The sequence below is a fragment of the Lolium rigidum genome, chromosome 4 (assembly GCF_022539505.1).
Source record: "Lolium rigidum isolate FL_2022 chromosome 4, APGP_CSIRO_Lrig_0.1, whole genome shotgun sequence".
Taxonomy (NCBI): Eukaryota; Viridiplantae; Streptophyta; class Magnoliopsida; order Poales; family Poaceae; genus Lolium; species Lolium rigidum.
In genome coordinates, this window is record NC_061511.1 from 248177758 (window position 1) to 248193122 (window position 15365).

The 15365-nt window shown below is 44.5% G+C and overlaps 1 protein-coding gene across 1 annotated transcript; it reads right to left on the reverse strand.

Moving 5' to 3' along the window:
* On the reverse strand, positions 1-2504 carry LOC124650177. Its single transcript, XM_047189730.1, has 4 exons — positions 2079-2504; positions 1915-1983; positions 1096-1414; positions 1-1006 (listed from the first exon to the last, which is right to left on the reverse strand). The coding sequence occupies exons 3-4, from the start codon at positions 1325-1327 to the stop codon at positions 183-185; spliced, it is 1056 nt and encodes a 351-aa protein (XP_047045686.1). The 5' UTR covers positions 1328-1414; positions 1915-1983; positions 2079-2504; the 3' UTR covers positions 1-182.
* Between the last annotated feature and the right edge of the window lie 12861 nt (positions 2505-15365).

Consider the following 15365-nt stretch of genomic DNA (forward strand, 5'->3'; position numbering starts at 1 on the left):
TTCGTAGAGAACATTTGTAAATTCTCAGCCTGGATAACATTTCAACAACAAAGCAGCCTACTAACAAGGCTGCGTGGATGCATCCATGTACATTTACATCTCAAGCAAAGTTTACAGCCTCCAAATCCCCCTCCTCAACGAACCGCTGCAAAATCACAACATCAGGCTCCTCCGGCCGTCAGTCAGTCCCATATCGTCGCCGCCTTCTTGGGCGTCCGCATCTCGCTGCCGCCCCTCGAGACCGGCCGACCCGACCGGAGCGTGGGCACCATAGGCGCAGCCATGTAGCTGCCGCTCGGGCGGGCGTAGCCGCCGCGCATGTCGTGCCTCCCTGCGGCGCCGACGTGGTGCGGCACGGGCACAGGAGCTGGAGAGTACTGCGGTGGTGGGTTGCGGTACTGGCTGTAACCGTTGCCCTGCAAGAAGAGGTGGCCGGCGCTGGGGTGCCCCGGCGAGCTGCTCATGTATCCCGAAAGGCCTCCGCCGTCCCCGGCGTGCTGGTTGAGGGGCTGCAGCGCGTTCAGGCCTCCGAGGTTGGGTGAGCTCCGGACACGCTGCATCCCACCGCGGAACACGGCCTGGTCCGCGCGAGGGGAGTTGCCCGCCGAGGCGACGCCGCTCGGCTGGTCTGGGTACGGCGGGCTCCCTTCCGGCGTGGCGGGCACGGACGCAACGTAGCGGTCCGGCTGGAAGTGGTGGTAGAGCTGCTGTTGCGGCTGGCTGCGCACGTAGGCCGGGGCGTGGCGGGACGATGGGAGGGCGGTGGCAATGGCGGGAACAGACGGGACGGAGCTCGTCTGCTGCGGGCCGAAGACATAGACGCGGAAGCGCGGCGACGCGGAGGGGGAGCGCTTGGACTCGAAGCGGTCATACTCGTCGAGCATGTGGAGCAGGTCCTCGTCGCAGGTGACGGAGACGAGGATGTCGAGGTCGTCGGAGGCGAGGAGCTGGTACTTGATGGCCGCCACGTCCGTCTTGAACATCTCCTCCACCTTCTTCTTCAAATCTGCACGCACGCGAGAAGGGGATAAAAGAGTTGAGCGCTGACATTGATAAAAGCCAAGCAACAGCACCATCTATCAAGAAGGCACGTACCGCGGAAGCGGATGGAGCGGGGCACGGCGAGTACGCGGGTCTCGCCGCCGATGTACTTGAGGGCGCCGTCTGTGGGGCGGGGCATGATGCGGCCACCGAAGCTGCAGAGTATCTTGAAGCGGACGCTGCTGCCGCCGCCGCCACCACCGCCTCCAGCGCTGCTGGCGCTGCTCGGGGAAAGGTGCACGTCGTCGTCCGACTCAGCTGTCATCGTCGGCATCGCGTGCTCCATCTCGCACGAGCCGGCTGCCTATGTATATATTCTTGCCGAAGGCAACCAGATGCTGAAGAATTGCTGCTGGGTATGTACCGTATGGACCTGCGCGAGAAACATTGCAGCGCGTTATACATGCCGCGTTTGACCAATGCGCAAAAAACAAGTTATCATCTCCTATCACGAATCATCCAAGGATGATGCTCGCCGCTTTCCCATCTCCTGCCCATTTCTCAGGAGCACGCAAAGCTCCCGATTAGAATCGATCACCGAAATGGGTCAAAGCGGCGATCTTTCGGGAGAAAGAAGATTCCGAAAGCAACAGGCACTTCCCCATCAAACATGACATGATACCGTCCCATGAATGAATTGAACGGTGCTTAGGTTGGCAAAGCGCAATCAATCGCGGTCATTAGTAAGGGACAAAACTATGGCATATGCCGCCAGCCTAGCAAGTTATGGGCTTCCGGTGGTGTCCAACCGCTACGCCCGTTATCCTCAGCAAGGCCACGAAATAAAGAACTAATTTTTGCAGTTTTTTTTTTCTCAAGAACAAGGAAGTTTCCGTAGAGCATCAATGAACGAGAGGGCGTCTTGGACCGAACCTAGTATGTAATCGAATGGGGCTCCAGGAACCGCCGGGCCGCCGATGAACTAACGATCCCAAATCGAAACTGCCACCACCAGAGGAGGAAAGAAGCAATCAATCGTCAGATGGGGCTGAGAAACAAGAATGAAAAACGAATTAAAGGAAGGGAATGGTACTCACCAGAAGGAACGGAAGGGGAAACTGATTTTCTAATCCAACCAACCCGTCTGTGTAGTGGAAGCGAAGACGGCGAGACGGCGAACGCCTGCCGGCGAGAGAAGCAGAATTATTGGGCTGGGATCGAATCGAGCCAACGACCAAAGAGGGCGGCACCCACCAACGCGCCCGTCCACCCGCCGGGCGGAGCGCCTGCTGCTTATCGGCGGCGGATCGACCAATCTCCCATTCGGGGAGAGAGGGGTGATCAACCTTCTTCTTCTCCTTCCCTCTGCGAGGAGAGGAAGAGGGAGAGGGAGAGGGAGAGGATGGGGAAGCAAGCAGGCAGGCAAGCGAGCGAGCCTGCGGCGGATAGGCCGGCGGGGGATTTCAGGGCGGAGGGGAGGAACCGGCGCCCTGGATCTGGGGAGGGTGGCTGGCTATTCTTGGACGCGGGCGGGCCGCTCGCCGCTAAATCTTCCTCCTCGTGCGCCTGTCGGTTACGCAGCAGAGCCGTCGGGCCGACTAACTCCCCGTTTCGGGTCGATTTCCAACAAAAAAAATGACCTAATATATAATTTCACCAAATAACCTGTTTTAAAAGAGATTTTCAAAAGATTTTATGAAATAATATTTTTTATTTAGATCCACACTAGATTGACCCATGCTCCATAGCACAACTATGGTCGCACAACGCCGTGGTCAATGGCACTATAAAGTGTTTGACATGGCGGTCGACGCCAGAAGCGAGCCTCGCTTCGCGTAAGCTTGGCTTCGTTAATTGTGGGCGTCGTGCTATTTAACTTGACTCCAACTACGATGAAGTCAAACTCCTTAGCTTATTTTAAACATTGATAGAACACTCTGAAAATGTGCTCTTATATGCAAATGCCGCCATGTGGCGATAGACGATAACATCATAAGAAAAGCTAAGAGGTAGAGGATCGAGAAGAAAACTCATGAGGAGAGGCATCACTATTGACGCGGGAAGCACCATGTTTGTATGTGTATTCAGAACATCCTAAACATGTACATGGTATAGCTACCGTTCTAGATGGAGCTAAGCGGCGCCGTTAGGGATGGCGTCGTGCATCCTTTGCACCGTCGGAAATGGTGTTATACTAGCATGGCACCGTCGGCATCTAAAAACATTCTTGAGACGTTTCGACACAAAAAAATGGCAAAGGACCTACATAGCACAACCCTACGATCAACAGATCTAAGCTCGCGCGAAGCAGATCCCGTTTCTAGCGATCCCGCCACGTTTGATAGCGCATAACGCCATTGGGCACGGCGTTTGAGTGCCGTCCTAGGCAGCGTTGTGCTCGTGAAATCTTTTTCAGAACAAGTTATTCTATGGGAGCTTTCTAGCTACTCGTAAAATGTCTAATGATTAGTTAAAAGTTAACGTTTTTAAAGTTTTACCGTAAAGTATTTTTAATGTGTTCATTTGATATCGTAGATGAAAATATTTTCATAAATATTTGGTTAAATTGGTTAAATTGAGTACCACCTAGGGTTAGTTTTGTGAAAATGGACCCCATTTGGGGGTGCGAATATTCGGGTATGCATGTTGTTTATTATTTCCAAAAAAGTGTCGACGTGGTTGCGTGGCGTGCTGGCATGTGCTAGAGGTCTGGCCGAACCCGAGGTCGCCCTCGATCGCCCGACTGGACGGTACCCACGGCAGCAAGGACGCGACGTATCGCGACCTCGTGTCGGCGCAGATGGGTGCGTGTGTTCCGCACGCACGGGACTCCACCGGAGCGACGGACACGTATCGGCCAGTCGGCCTTGCGATGTGTGCCACCTCTTGGCCCGATCGAGGACACCGTTGATTGTTGCTAGGTTGGGATTCTCCGGGCTTGTTCTGGCCGTGGACTGCTCAGGTTGCCAACAGCCTCTCGTTGCCCCGGTCATTTCTCCTTCCTTGTCACGGTCTACTCTGTTCTCGTGTATGACTCCTTCGTGGCAGGCTGGCAGGTGCAGTTTTACGAATGAAATTCCGCGGATACTTTTTTACACGTGACAAAAACCTCTGCTGTATCTTTTTTAATGGAATGGGAGGAGGGTGTCAATTCAGGTGTATCAAATGGAGTAGAATAGAGAAAACCACATCGGCGGTCCCTATTCTTTTTCCGCGCCGTCAGTTTAGTCCCTAATCTTTGAAACTGAATAAGTAGGTTCAAAATCTTCTGCGATTTGCTCAGGTGAGGTCCTAAGCAGATCTTAAAAACTAGGAAAAAGCTTGATAAGAACATAGATTTTGCAGTGCTGCATAACAATTATTCAAGGTAGAAGGTTTGCGTGGAGAGTATGGGGTCAACATTCAAAAACTTGAGTGCACATGCCGGGCATGGCAGCTGTCAGGTATACCTTGCAGGCATGCTTGTGCAGTGTTTAGGCATGATGCTATAGCATTGATGTTTTCAAAGCTGCATATGACCAGGTCATCATGCCATGCACTGATCCTAATATGTGGCCAATAAAGATGAATGGGCCTACTATGCGCCCACCCAAATTTGACAAGCAAGCTGGCAGGTCTAGAAAGAAGAGAAGGAGAAGTGCTCTTAAGGAGGAAGATGGCACAGGGATGAGCAAACATGGCATTGTTGGCCATTGCAGTATATGCAATTCTATTGAACACAACAAAAGGAAGTGTCCTAGACGTGGCGAATATGCATCAGCTCAAGAGAAACATGAAGCAGCAGCTCAAGAGGAACATGAAGCACCAGGTCAAGAGGAACATGCACCACCAGCTCAAGAGGATATTGTACCAGCACATGTAGAACCTCAGCCACAACCAATACAGGTTGTTCTAGCTAATGAAGAGCTCCAGATGCAAGCTTAGCCACCTCAGAAAATGGCTGTGAAAAGAAACAATGCTGCCAAGGTAAATTCCTGTCATTTTACCTTTTTCTACATGTACCCCTATTTAATTGCTCATATTAGTGTGATTTTCTCCTAGAAAAAGACACTACCAGTTCAGAAAACAAGTGCTGGAGCTTCTATTGTATAATCTGTGATGAGCTATGACATTTCAGAATCTACAAGTGTGATCAACATTCTACAAGAGCAAGTTAGATTCTATCCGTATCTCGACAAAGTTGAGTCGCTTACTCTATATTTATCCGTATCTCGACAAAGTTGAGTATCTCGACAAAGTTGATAAGTTTACTTACTGTATATGCATCTGTATCTCGGCAAAGTTGAGTTTCTCGACAAAGTTGACAAGCTACTTAACATTGTAAATGTTATATGCAGGCACTAGCAACACACCAATCTCAGACTCCGGTGCCAGGTCCTCTCCCTGAGAGCCAGTTCATTGCAAGATGCAGAGATGATCTGCCACCTCGTCGACCTGCAACATTTGGATTGAAGAGAAAGAAGCCACTGCCCAAGAAAAAGAAAGAAAACATGTTACCAAATGTCTAGATGACATATATGATGTAGTTGTAACCCACTGTGATTCCTTTTGGCTAGGTTTGTGCTGAAACCAGATACATGGCTGCTGGTTTCAGACAGACCATGAAGTGCAACAGCTTATATGCACTTGTTAAACCAGCCACTTCTGTCTTTTGCCTATGTCACTTGCCACTTGTTAAACCAGACAATGCTATAATGACTTCTTGAAGCCTTTTATGACATCAAAGATACTCTGAAATCACCTTTTGCAGTTGAGATCATCATACTGGCTGCCTGGAGTATTTAGATAATCAGAAACAGGAAATTTTTTGAAGATCAAAATCCTTCATTTTCTGCTTGGAAGATAGTTTTCAAACAAGAGTTGCAGCTACTATCATACAGAATGAAAAAGAAATGGGATGCTCCCTTCAAAGCCTGGCTGCAGAGTCTGTCATAGTCTCCTGTAATAGTTGCTCATAGTTTTTTCCTTCCTTCTTTTTCTTTTTCCTTTTCTTTTTTAGACCTTTGTACATCTTGTACAACTGTTCTTGTTTTATTTTATTAATAAAAATTGCAGTGGGGATTTTCCCCACTGTTTCACCTTCAAAAAAAAAAAACAAATGCTGCCCAATTTTTTTATTTTTCATTTCATTCCCAACCATACATCAAAACAAAGTACATCTCTTCAACCTACTTAGCTACAACAGCTACATACATGACCACTACAATCAGAAACAGTATTGCAGCAAACACATTCCTACATAGATCAATAAGCTCATCAATCTTCTTCACCACAAAGTCCATCTTCTTCCCCACATCATGCATAAGCTTCTCTTCCTGCTCATCATCAGTTTGTTAATCAGCAGAAGCAACATTGCCACTTATAGTAACATAACCATTCCTAACAAGGAAATATACGTAAGAGTCATCTCCATCTTCCTAGTAGTAGTGGTTGCAAGGATTGGGCGAAATCTACAGAGAAATTACAACAAAACATAACCAGATTTCAACCTATACGAACTACAAACAGCTACTCACCCGATGGTTTGGGCATTTGTAGAAGATTCGTCCTGGATTTGCACTTGATGCAGACACGAGCCGAATGGTTTGGCGCTTCCGACAGCACGGACAGAGCACCAATGGCAGCGTGCCCATCGCCATGGCTAGCTGCTGCTGCTGCGGCGGAGCTACTGCAGGCCTCGACAGCGCGGGGATGGAGAGTCTGCCTTCCTGTATTGTCGCTTCGCAGTGGAGGAGTTTGTGGAGGAGCACATGGCGGTGGGAGCTTGCACAGAGCAGATAAGGTGGAGAAGAAGCAACTAAGGACTAAGGATCTAGAAGCTCATTACTTATAGGGGTTCACTTGCAAAATTCCCAACCGCCAGCCACGCGAAAACTCCCACCACACGCCATCCTACCGACGTGGCACGGGTCAACGCGGGTCAGACCTCGCGTGAGCAAATTGCAGAAGATTAAGGACCTACTTATTCAATTTCAAAGATTAGGGACTAAACTGAAGGGGCGGGAAAGAATAGGGACCGCCAGTGCGGTTTTCTCAGTAGAATACATGGTTAGTCATAGAAATTGTTCGTAGATTTCACATTTCAGTTGTTATCCATCTTTTTTTTTGCTTCATGTCTTCTTCCCCATTCATTACAGAAACACACAAGAGTCTGACGGCCAAATCTTGTGCCGCCGACTTATTGTTGGGACCATCGGCATAGGACCCCATCATGGCAGGTCACCAACATGGTCGTCGGTACATGTTATAGGGAGTCTTGTGCCGACTCCCTATGCCGACGACCACTATCGACACAGGTTTAGCCGTCGGCACAGATACATACGTGTGGCTCTGGTGGACTCCACCGTGGCGGGGAGTCAACGACATTAGCGTATGCCGATGACATCTTTTTTTTCAGCCCTATGCCGAGTGCAGAGCCGTCGGCACATTTTTTGTTTCCTTTTTGCTCCATGCACCCTCGGAAATCGCCTTTTTTAGTTTTCAAAAAAAAATATAAGAAAATGTTAGAAATTTCAGGAAATAAAATCCTTTGAGATAACCATGCATTATGTGTTCTAGTTGTTACGAAAATTAACAAACATGAATATTGATATATTATGCAAAATAGCGTCATGTTTCGGTCAAACTGGTTTTTCTGGTTGCCTCTAATGAAAATGTTTTATTATATTAAAATGTATCTACAGAAAAAGTTACATATGTTTTTCATTTAACTTTTTTTAGATTCCTCAAATCAAAAAGGAAATAGGATTTTCTTTTCAGGTTTTAGGTTTCCATGAATTTTTTTATTGTTTCAAAAATTATTGTTAAAAAACAATAATGTATTCATTGTTCTTTAGTTAAATAATTGTTTGGTATTTTAATAATATAAAGAAGTGTGATGTCATGGCCCAAGGGTAATAGGATTGATAGGGTATTATTGTCAACAAAGAATAACTTTTTTGTCGGAAGCTTATCCGGAAGGAACGAAAAAGTTAAGCCTGTTGGGATGGGAGCAGTTTGAGGATGGCTGAGCGAATGAAAAGTTTAACTATTAATAAGTATGCCTCGAAAAATATTAAGCATGCTTAAAGATTAACCTGTCAAACCATTCAAAAAATTAGCTCGAAAAAATTGAATTTTTTAAATAAAATTTGAAAATTGATGCACCGTGGGCACATGACCTTTCTGGGCTAACGACCGTTAGGCCTCCGCTGAGCCCACTTAAGGGTTGTGTCTACGGCCAAATGATCACTGCCGAGACAGTATTGTGCCGACGGTCAAAATGACATGTGCCGACGGATTCTCGCTGCCAGCACCTTGGTTGGGTGCTCTAGTGATTTCAGTTGCTATTCCTAAATGACTGGGTGCATGGCTCATCTTCTCTCATTTTGTAATCAATTCATCATACTACCATCACCGCGTGATAACATGAAGTTTTATTGGTGACGTTTGTGCCTCCCACATCGAAAAGTGACTTTGGCACATGAGCACCAGTGCTTCCGGTTAAAAAAAACATATTTCTGAGATTCTAAAAAATTTAAGCTTAAATTTGCACATACACAGAAATCTTCTGAACGTACTGCAAAAATTTCGGAAGAAAATATGTTGTATTATGAACTATATAAAAAATACAAATTTCTAACAAAAATTGTCCCTATACACAGCCATAATTTTTTTTTCTGTAGCTAAAAATACAACATAGTTTTTACCGAAACTTTGCACGAGTATTCCATGACATATGTATGTATTCATGAAATAATTTTTATGTTTTTTAAAACATAACAATACAGTTTTAAAATATTTCAAAAACTGGGAGCACTGATGCTCATGTGCACCAAATCTTCATCCCTCCCACATCCCTTGACTTCCCATCCCTTCTCAACATTCAAATTTGCTCCCACTGTCCCAAGAGCACTACCACTGTATTGTGCAGCTAACACGGGGCCAATTCCATCAACTCATGAGCCAACAATGGCTACGAATTATTTGTCTACAAAATACTTATGTAATTGGGTCAATGAAACTCCTAGCCACTTACATCAGACTGTCATTGATGATGTTACCATCATTTGAAGTTAATAAAAGTAGCGATGATAGCCTTTTCTCAGGAAAAAAAACAGGGCTACTCCTGAGATGCCCACTGGCGTAGCTTAGTGTATGTAGGGGGGCCACCGCCCCCACCCCATAATTTGGCACATCTCTGAAGGGAAAAATTATGGGAGATGTTAGATTAGAAATTTTTTGTGTGTTTGCTCCCCCTAGAACTTCTAAATTGCATGTTGCCCTCCAGCCATCCTTGGCAAGCTCCGCCACTGGAGATGCCCTAGCTGAAATCACCAAGGGTCGCATCTATCTCGCATCTATCTGATTCACCATTCAATTTTCCTTTTTGTTGCATCTTCTTGATGACTAGACATGTTGATGACCACATGGGTTCATTTTCCTTTCCAGTTCAACCCATTTAAGATATCAGGAGAAATCTTGATGTTACTGACGTATTTTTTCCGAGCCAGGTTGGCGAGGCGAGCGGTTTTATTCCTCTGCTCTCTCATGCCTTCAGTAATGGGACTAGATGAAGATTCACCTTTGTTACACAAATTTCTGTAATGCTTTCATTTGGAATATCAAAGCTATTTTTTTTTTGCTTCGTTAACTTATGCAGTGTAAAGAAGGTAATTTGAAAAGGATCGCAAAAACATTCATATTCCTTTATTTAAGTATCTAAATTCTACGTTGGTTTCTAGTTACATAATCGGAACATCCACTTAATTCGCCAAACGACACATGAATTGTTTGTATGTCCAATTTTGTATTCGTATCTCTTTAAAACATAGGTAATTACAATACCCGATCTACTCTAACTATAGCTTCCACCATTTATTTTTAAGATTTCATATCGGATTAAAGAGAAAATTGATAGAAATGCACTTTTGATGCGAGCTCATATGCTCATGTTTCAATAAAGAAATACCAAAAAAATAGCAAACAAATTCAAAAAATCCTGATTCTTTTTACAACGAACATGAGAATGTGTGTTCTAATGGGAAGGAACATTGTTTTGAGAAATGAAGTGTTTGGTGGTCTATGCAAAAATAACAAAATTTGGTGCTACTTGGAGCATTTGGATTTGTTGTTATATTCAATCAGATTTGTCTTTTTTGCACAAACCAACACATGTATCTTTTTCAGGAGATTCTTGGCATGCCATTAGAACACATGTTCATGTTTGTTGTACAAAAATTTCAGTTTTAATTTTATTTGCTATTTTTATGAATTCTTATTGAAGCAGGAGCATATGGGTTTGGGAGCAGAAAATCCATGTCCGAAAACTGAGCACTTCATTCCTGCAGCTACTTGGATTCAGACCTGTAAGATTTTCCAAATGAGCGGAGAGCCCCCACAAAGCTGTATATACATGCTCAACTGATTGGGTACATATCAGACGAGGAAAGTTATATAATCCACATCAGGCTTTGAATGACATACCCGGCATCAATATATCTATACTTATATGTCATATTTTTGCACCTAGATAACCCTTTCAACGTGGATGAAATGCAATGTATATTTACTGTTTTCTCGCATTTAATTTTGTTGTCATCACTTGGGTTAGTATGCAGATATGTGCTGATTGTTTCAAGTTTCAAGATTAATTTCTAATTATTTTGTTTCTATATGACTGGCCAATAATGTGTACCTGAAAGTGCATAGAGTCACCATGTGTGGTTTTGGTAATTAATGACAATTCATATGGACTAATGCTTGCATTGAGTCATATGTGTAGGAGTTGTCAATAGGAAATGCTTGGACCATATGTTGGCTTCAAGGTTGCAATAAAAAGAAATGAGGTGCAAGTTTAAGATGAGCCAGCTCGAAGAGATCATATGCCCGAAGCTTGCCATTTATGTGGTGTTCATGGATACGTAAATATGCACCAAAGAAGAGCTCCCGTAGTGGAGTGTGGGCGAGCAATCCACAAGACTTCATCAAGCAAACACAATAAAGAAATGTGTTCCATCTTGTTGCAGTCAAGATCGTCATCATCAATCTCAAGTGGAATGCGCAAGGTTAAGATTTAATCTTCATAGGGTTTCCTTCTTACCGGTCTCGTGGTTTAGTTAGGAGACCGGGTTATAGGTTAGTTGCCGCACTATCAAGGGGTTCTCGAGTGAGTAACCCGGTTGTATCATTTGGAGAGAGGTCAAATATTTGCATCCTTGAATCATATTTCTTGGTTGTTATTTGGATCTTATCCATATGGTGTTTTAGAGCTTGTTCTTATTCTCATGATAAGCTCTAGTTCATCGAAAACGGATTCAACATGAAATACTTGTTGCGTTTTCGATATTGGAGTTTTTCCCGCTTCTTTGTATTGAGAGGTTTCACCTCTAAATTCATGGAAAATCTATCCCACATGTTATTAAAATTTATCTCTCTGGGTCTAGCTCTTGTCATTCTATTTCCAACAAACTTGGTTTCACCTAAATCCGAGTTTCCTAACTCAAGTTGTTGCATTTTCCCCATTGGAGGTGTTACCGATTTGGCTCTTATAGATAGGTTAAACCTTTCTCCATTTAATCTTATTCTCCATGGTTGGATTATGATGTTTCCCTGAAACATCTTGTAGAGATTTTTGTTATGATTCTAACGATCCCAAGATCATCAAATTCGGAGTTCGAATGTGAAAATGGCGGTGTTTTCGTTGTGGGGTGCGCTGCCGGCCATATTGGTCCGGCCACGGGCCAGCCTTAGTCCGGCCAGGATGCAGGGTGCACGAAAATTGTGCCCGAAATGGTCGGGCCTTGGTCGGATGAGTCCGGCCGACCAGAATGGTCCGGCCAAGCCCGGAAGGTCCGGCTAGGTGCTGTTTTGGGGTGTGTTTAACGGTTAGATTCCATTTTGGAGGCCATATATAATCCCCTTCTTCCCCATTGAGCTAGTTGCTTCTCATACTCTCTCTCTACTCCATTGTTGACCTTGATAAGCTTCCTCTCCCTCTAATCCCTCCATGATTCTTACTCATATTTGAGAAAAAAGATAGAGGAGATCCAGATCTACATCTTGACCAAACAAATTTATCTCTTTGTGAGGGAAATCCACTAGATCTAGATCTTGGAGAAATTTTGTGTTCCTCCTCCTATTTGTTCTTCCTCTCTTATTCCCCCAATAGCTTTTGTATCTTTATTGGAATTTGAGAGAAAAGGACTTGGGCATCTTTGTGGTGTTCTTGCCATTGCATTTGGTGCATCGATTTGACTTCTCTGAGGTGATACGTGGAGGTGAAAGTTCTCAAGATATTTTCTTCGGAGCTTGTTCCCGAATCTTGTTCCTCTTGGGTCTTCGGACCCTAGATGGCTTAGTGGTCTTTGTGGTGTTCTTGGGGTCTCCAATTAAGTTGTGGAGATTGCTTCAAGTTTGTAGCTTTGTGGCTTAGTGGTGTTCTTGGGGCCTCCAATTAAGTTGTGGAGATTCCTCAAGTGCAAGGCCTTTGTGGATGAATATTGGGAGCCTCCAATTAAGTTGTGGAGTTAGCCCCAAGCTTTGTGCAGGTTCGGTGACCACACTAAGGTTCCATAGTGGATCGAGGTATTCCCATTTTTTTTGCGGGTAAAAGAGGATATATTAAGCAGCAGGGATTACATCTTGGTCGTAAACCAGAGCCTGAGCCAAACGAGTCGAGTCCGAGTCGATCCAAACCATAGTTCTAGATTCTGTTCTTGCAAAATTTGCAAGACAGTGGCTAACCCTATTCTGCGAGCGATCCACTTTTACAAAGGATACATTTGTAGTGCCATTAGCTAGTAGTTTGATTTCAGAGATAATATGCCTGATGGAGGAGCGGTCTTGAGACCCGTTGTTAATCGCTGTGATGTAGCCAACACAGTATGTCTCCACTATGATAGGAAGATTACTTCGTTGCAAGGATAACTTCAAACCTTCCGTGACTGCATACGCCTCCGCCTCCAAGGCATCCTCACAATGCAAAAGATGGCGACATGCAGTAAAAATCACTTGACCATTTTCATCGCGTAGCACCATTCCAGATACTCAGCAGAGCCATCTTCCAGCTTTAATCGAACCATCACAATTGAGCTTAACATATCCCAGTGCTGGTTTCAACCATACTTTATCAGGAGGTTTCTTTGGCCGATAGACAACACGGACGTGAGGAAGGTCTAGGACAGATGTGTGCTTTCCTTTAATCAGCTCTTCTGTACTTTGGTCCTTTATGTTATGCAGGATCTTGATATAGCTGCACAAGAATCGCTTTGATCCTTCGACTCACGGGAGGGGCTTTGCATGGGTTACCTCGTTGCGAGCATACCATGCCCGCCATAGAACCAACAAGGTCGTGTCAATCATTTGGTCTGGTAAATTTTGCAAGATAGTTCGCAGCCAAGACTCCGGGTTCACCTAAAGGTCAGCGTCTGAAGGGAGGCACCATGTCTCACGCATGGTTTCCCATAGTCTGTGTGCATGATTGCACTTTAGCAAAGCATGAGCTATATCTTCTCTCTCTGAACCACAAATGGAACATATTCCTATGACTTGCATACCACGGTTTAGTTTATTTGCTTCTGTCGCCAAAGCGTTCGATGCTGTTTTCCGCGCAAAGACTTTAACCTTAGGAGGTACTGCAGCTTTCCAGATTTTTGACCAACATGGATCGTGGCCATCTGGACAAGAGCTAGCAGCCGGGAAGGCACATTGTTCAGGAGATTCATGCAACGCAAGCTTATACGCACTACAGACAGAGAAGTGTCCTGACTTTTCTGGCTGCCAAGCAAGTATGTCATCCCCAAGCCGCTGAGAAGGTTTAATTTTCATGATAATATCTGAATCCACTTGATAAAAGGTCTCCCGTACAAGAGCTTCATTCCAGTTGCCTTGAGCATTGAGCAACTCGCTGACCCGCCGAAGGCGATTTTTCCTTCATTGAGCATTGAGCTTCATTCCAGTTGCCTTGAGGTCTTCCCATTTGGTGGGAAGGGTCGAGGAGAATACGGTGGACATTTTTGTCGTTTGGAGTGAGTTGTCCTCCACACCGCTCCAACGGAGAGTAGCACTCACAAGAGTGTGAACTTTGAAATACATCGCCGTCTCCACGTCACCTCGATTATTCCTATACCCGAGCTATTTACTAATGCACTTTACTTTGTGATAGCCTTCGTGCTTGAAGTTATATATCTTGCTATCACATAGTTACTTGTCTTGCTTAGCATAAGTTGTTGGTGCACATAGGTGAATCCTAGTTATATAGGTTTTGTGATTGACAAATTAAACGCTAGTTTTATTCCGCATTTGTTAAGCCATATTCGTAAAAGTTTTAAACCGCCTATTCACCCCCCCTCTAGGCGGCATCCGTGTCCTTTCAATTGGTATCAGAGCCCGGTCTCTCACTATAGGCTTTACCGCCTTGAGAGTAAAGATGTCGGCTAGATATTTAGTGCATGATCACACTTTTATGTTTGATGGCACAAATTATGATGTTTGGAAAATTCGCAAGCTTAGTCATTTTCGGGCCATTGACCCTCATATGGAGTGAATTGTAGATATAGGTTTTTCTCCTCCGATGGATTCCCAAAATCTATCTTTAGAGGATGAGAAAAATTTATATCTCAATGCTCAAGCTTCTAACGTGCTTGTTCATGCTTTGAGCAATGTAGATATTCTTGCAATCTTGCCTTTCCGGAGCGCTCATGATTTATGGACAAAGCTTTAAAAAAATATGATGTGTCCAACATTATTGAGGATGACTGCATTCCCTCCACTTCCGGTCGTGATGAACTTTCATCCACTTCACCATTGTGTTGCAAGACACAATGAAATGCCAAGGTGAGTGGTGATGACCATTGCAATGTCGAGGGTGATCCTATTCTTGATGATCCTTCATCTCTATCTCATTGCAATGCTTCATCTTTGGACTTAAACACATCTAGCACTATAAATGATCCACATGCTTGTGTTGATAGTCCTTGCATACCATGTGTTAAATGCTTATCTAAATGCCATGGTGATATGCTTGCTATTTCTTGTCGCCATAATATAAATGCTTCTATTTTCTCTAGTTGTTGTATGTCTAACAATGTAGAGACCGAAGAATCAATTGGCAATGACAAGATCTTGAATGGAGCTTCAAGTAGCTCTTCTTCTCCATCATCTCAAGTTTCTCATATATGCCTTATGGCTAAAGCTTCTACGGTATCTCATACCTCGGAAGCTAATATTTCTCATAATTATGAAGATGAAGAACATGAATAAGAAGAGGAATTGATTGCCTCTTTACATGACAAGGGTGAGGTTGTTCATCGTGCTCTTTGCAAAAATAAAATTGTTGGCTCTAAATTTGTTGAAATCTTAGTTTTTGCTATTGAGAGCCAAAAACTTATTGAGATGCACGAGAA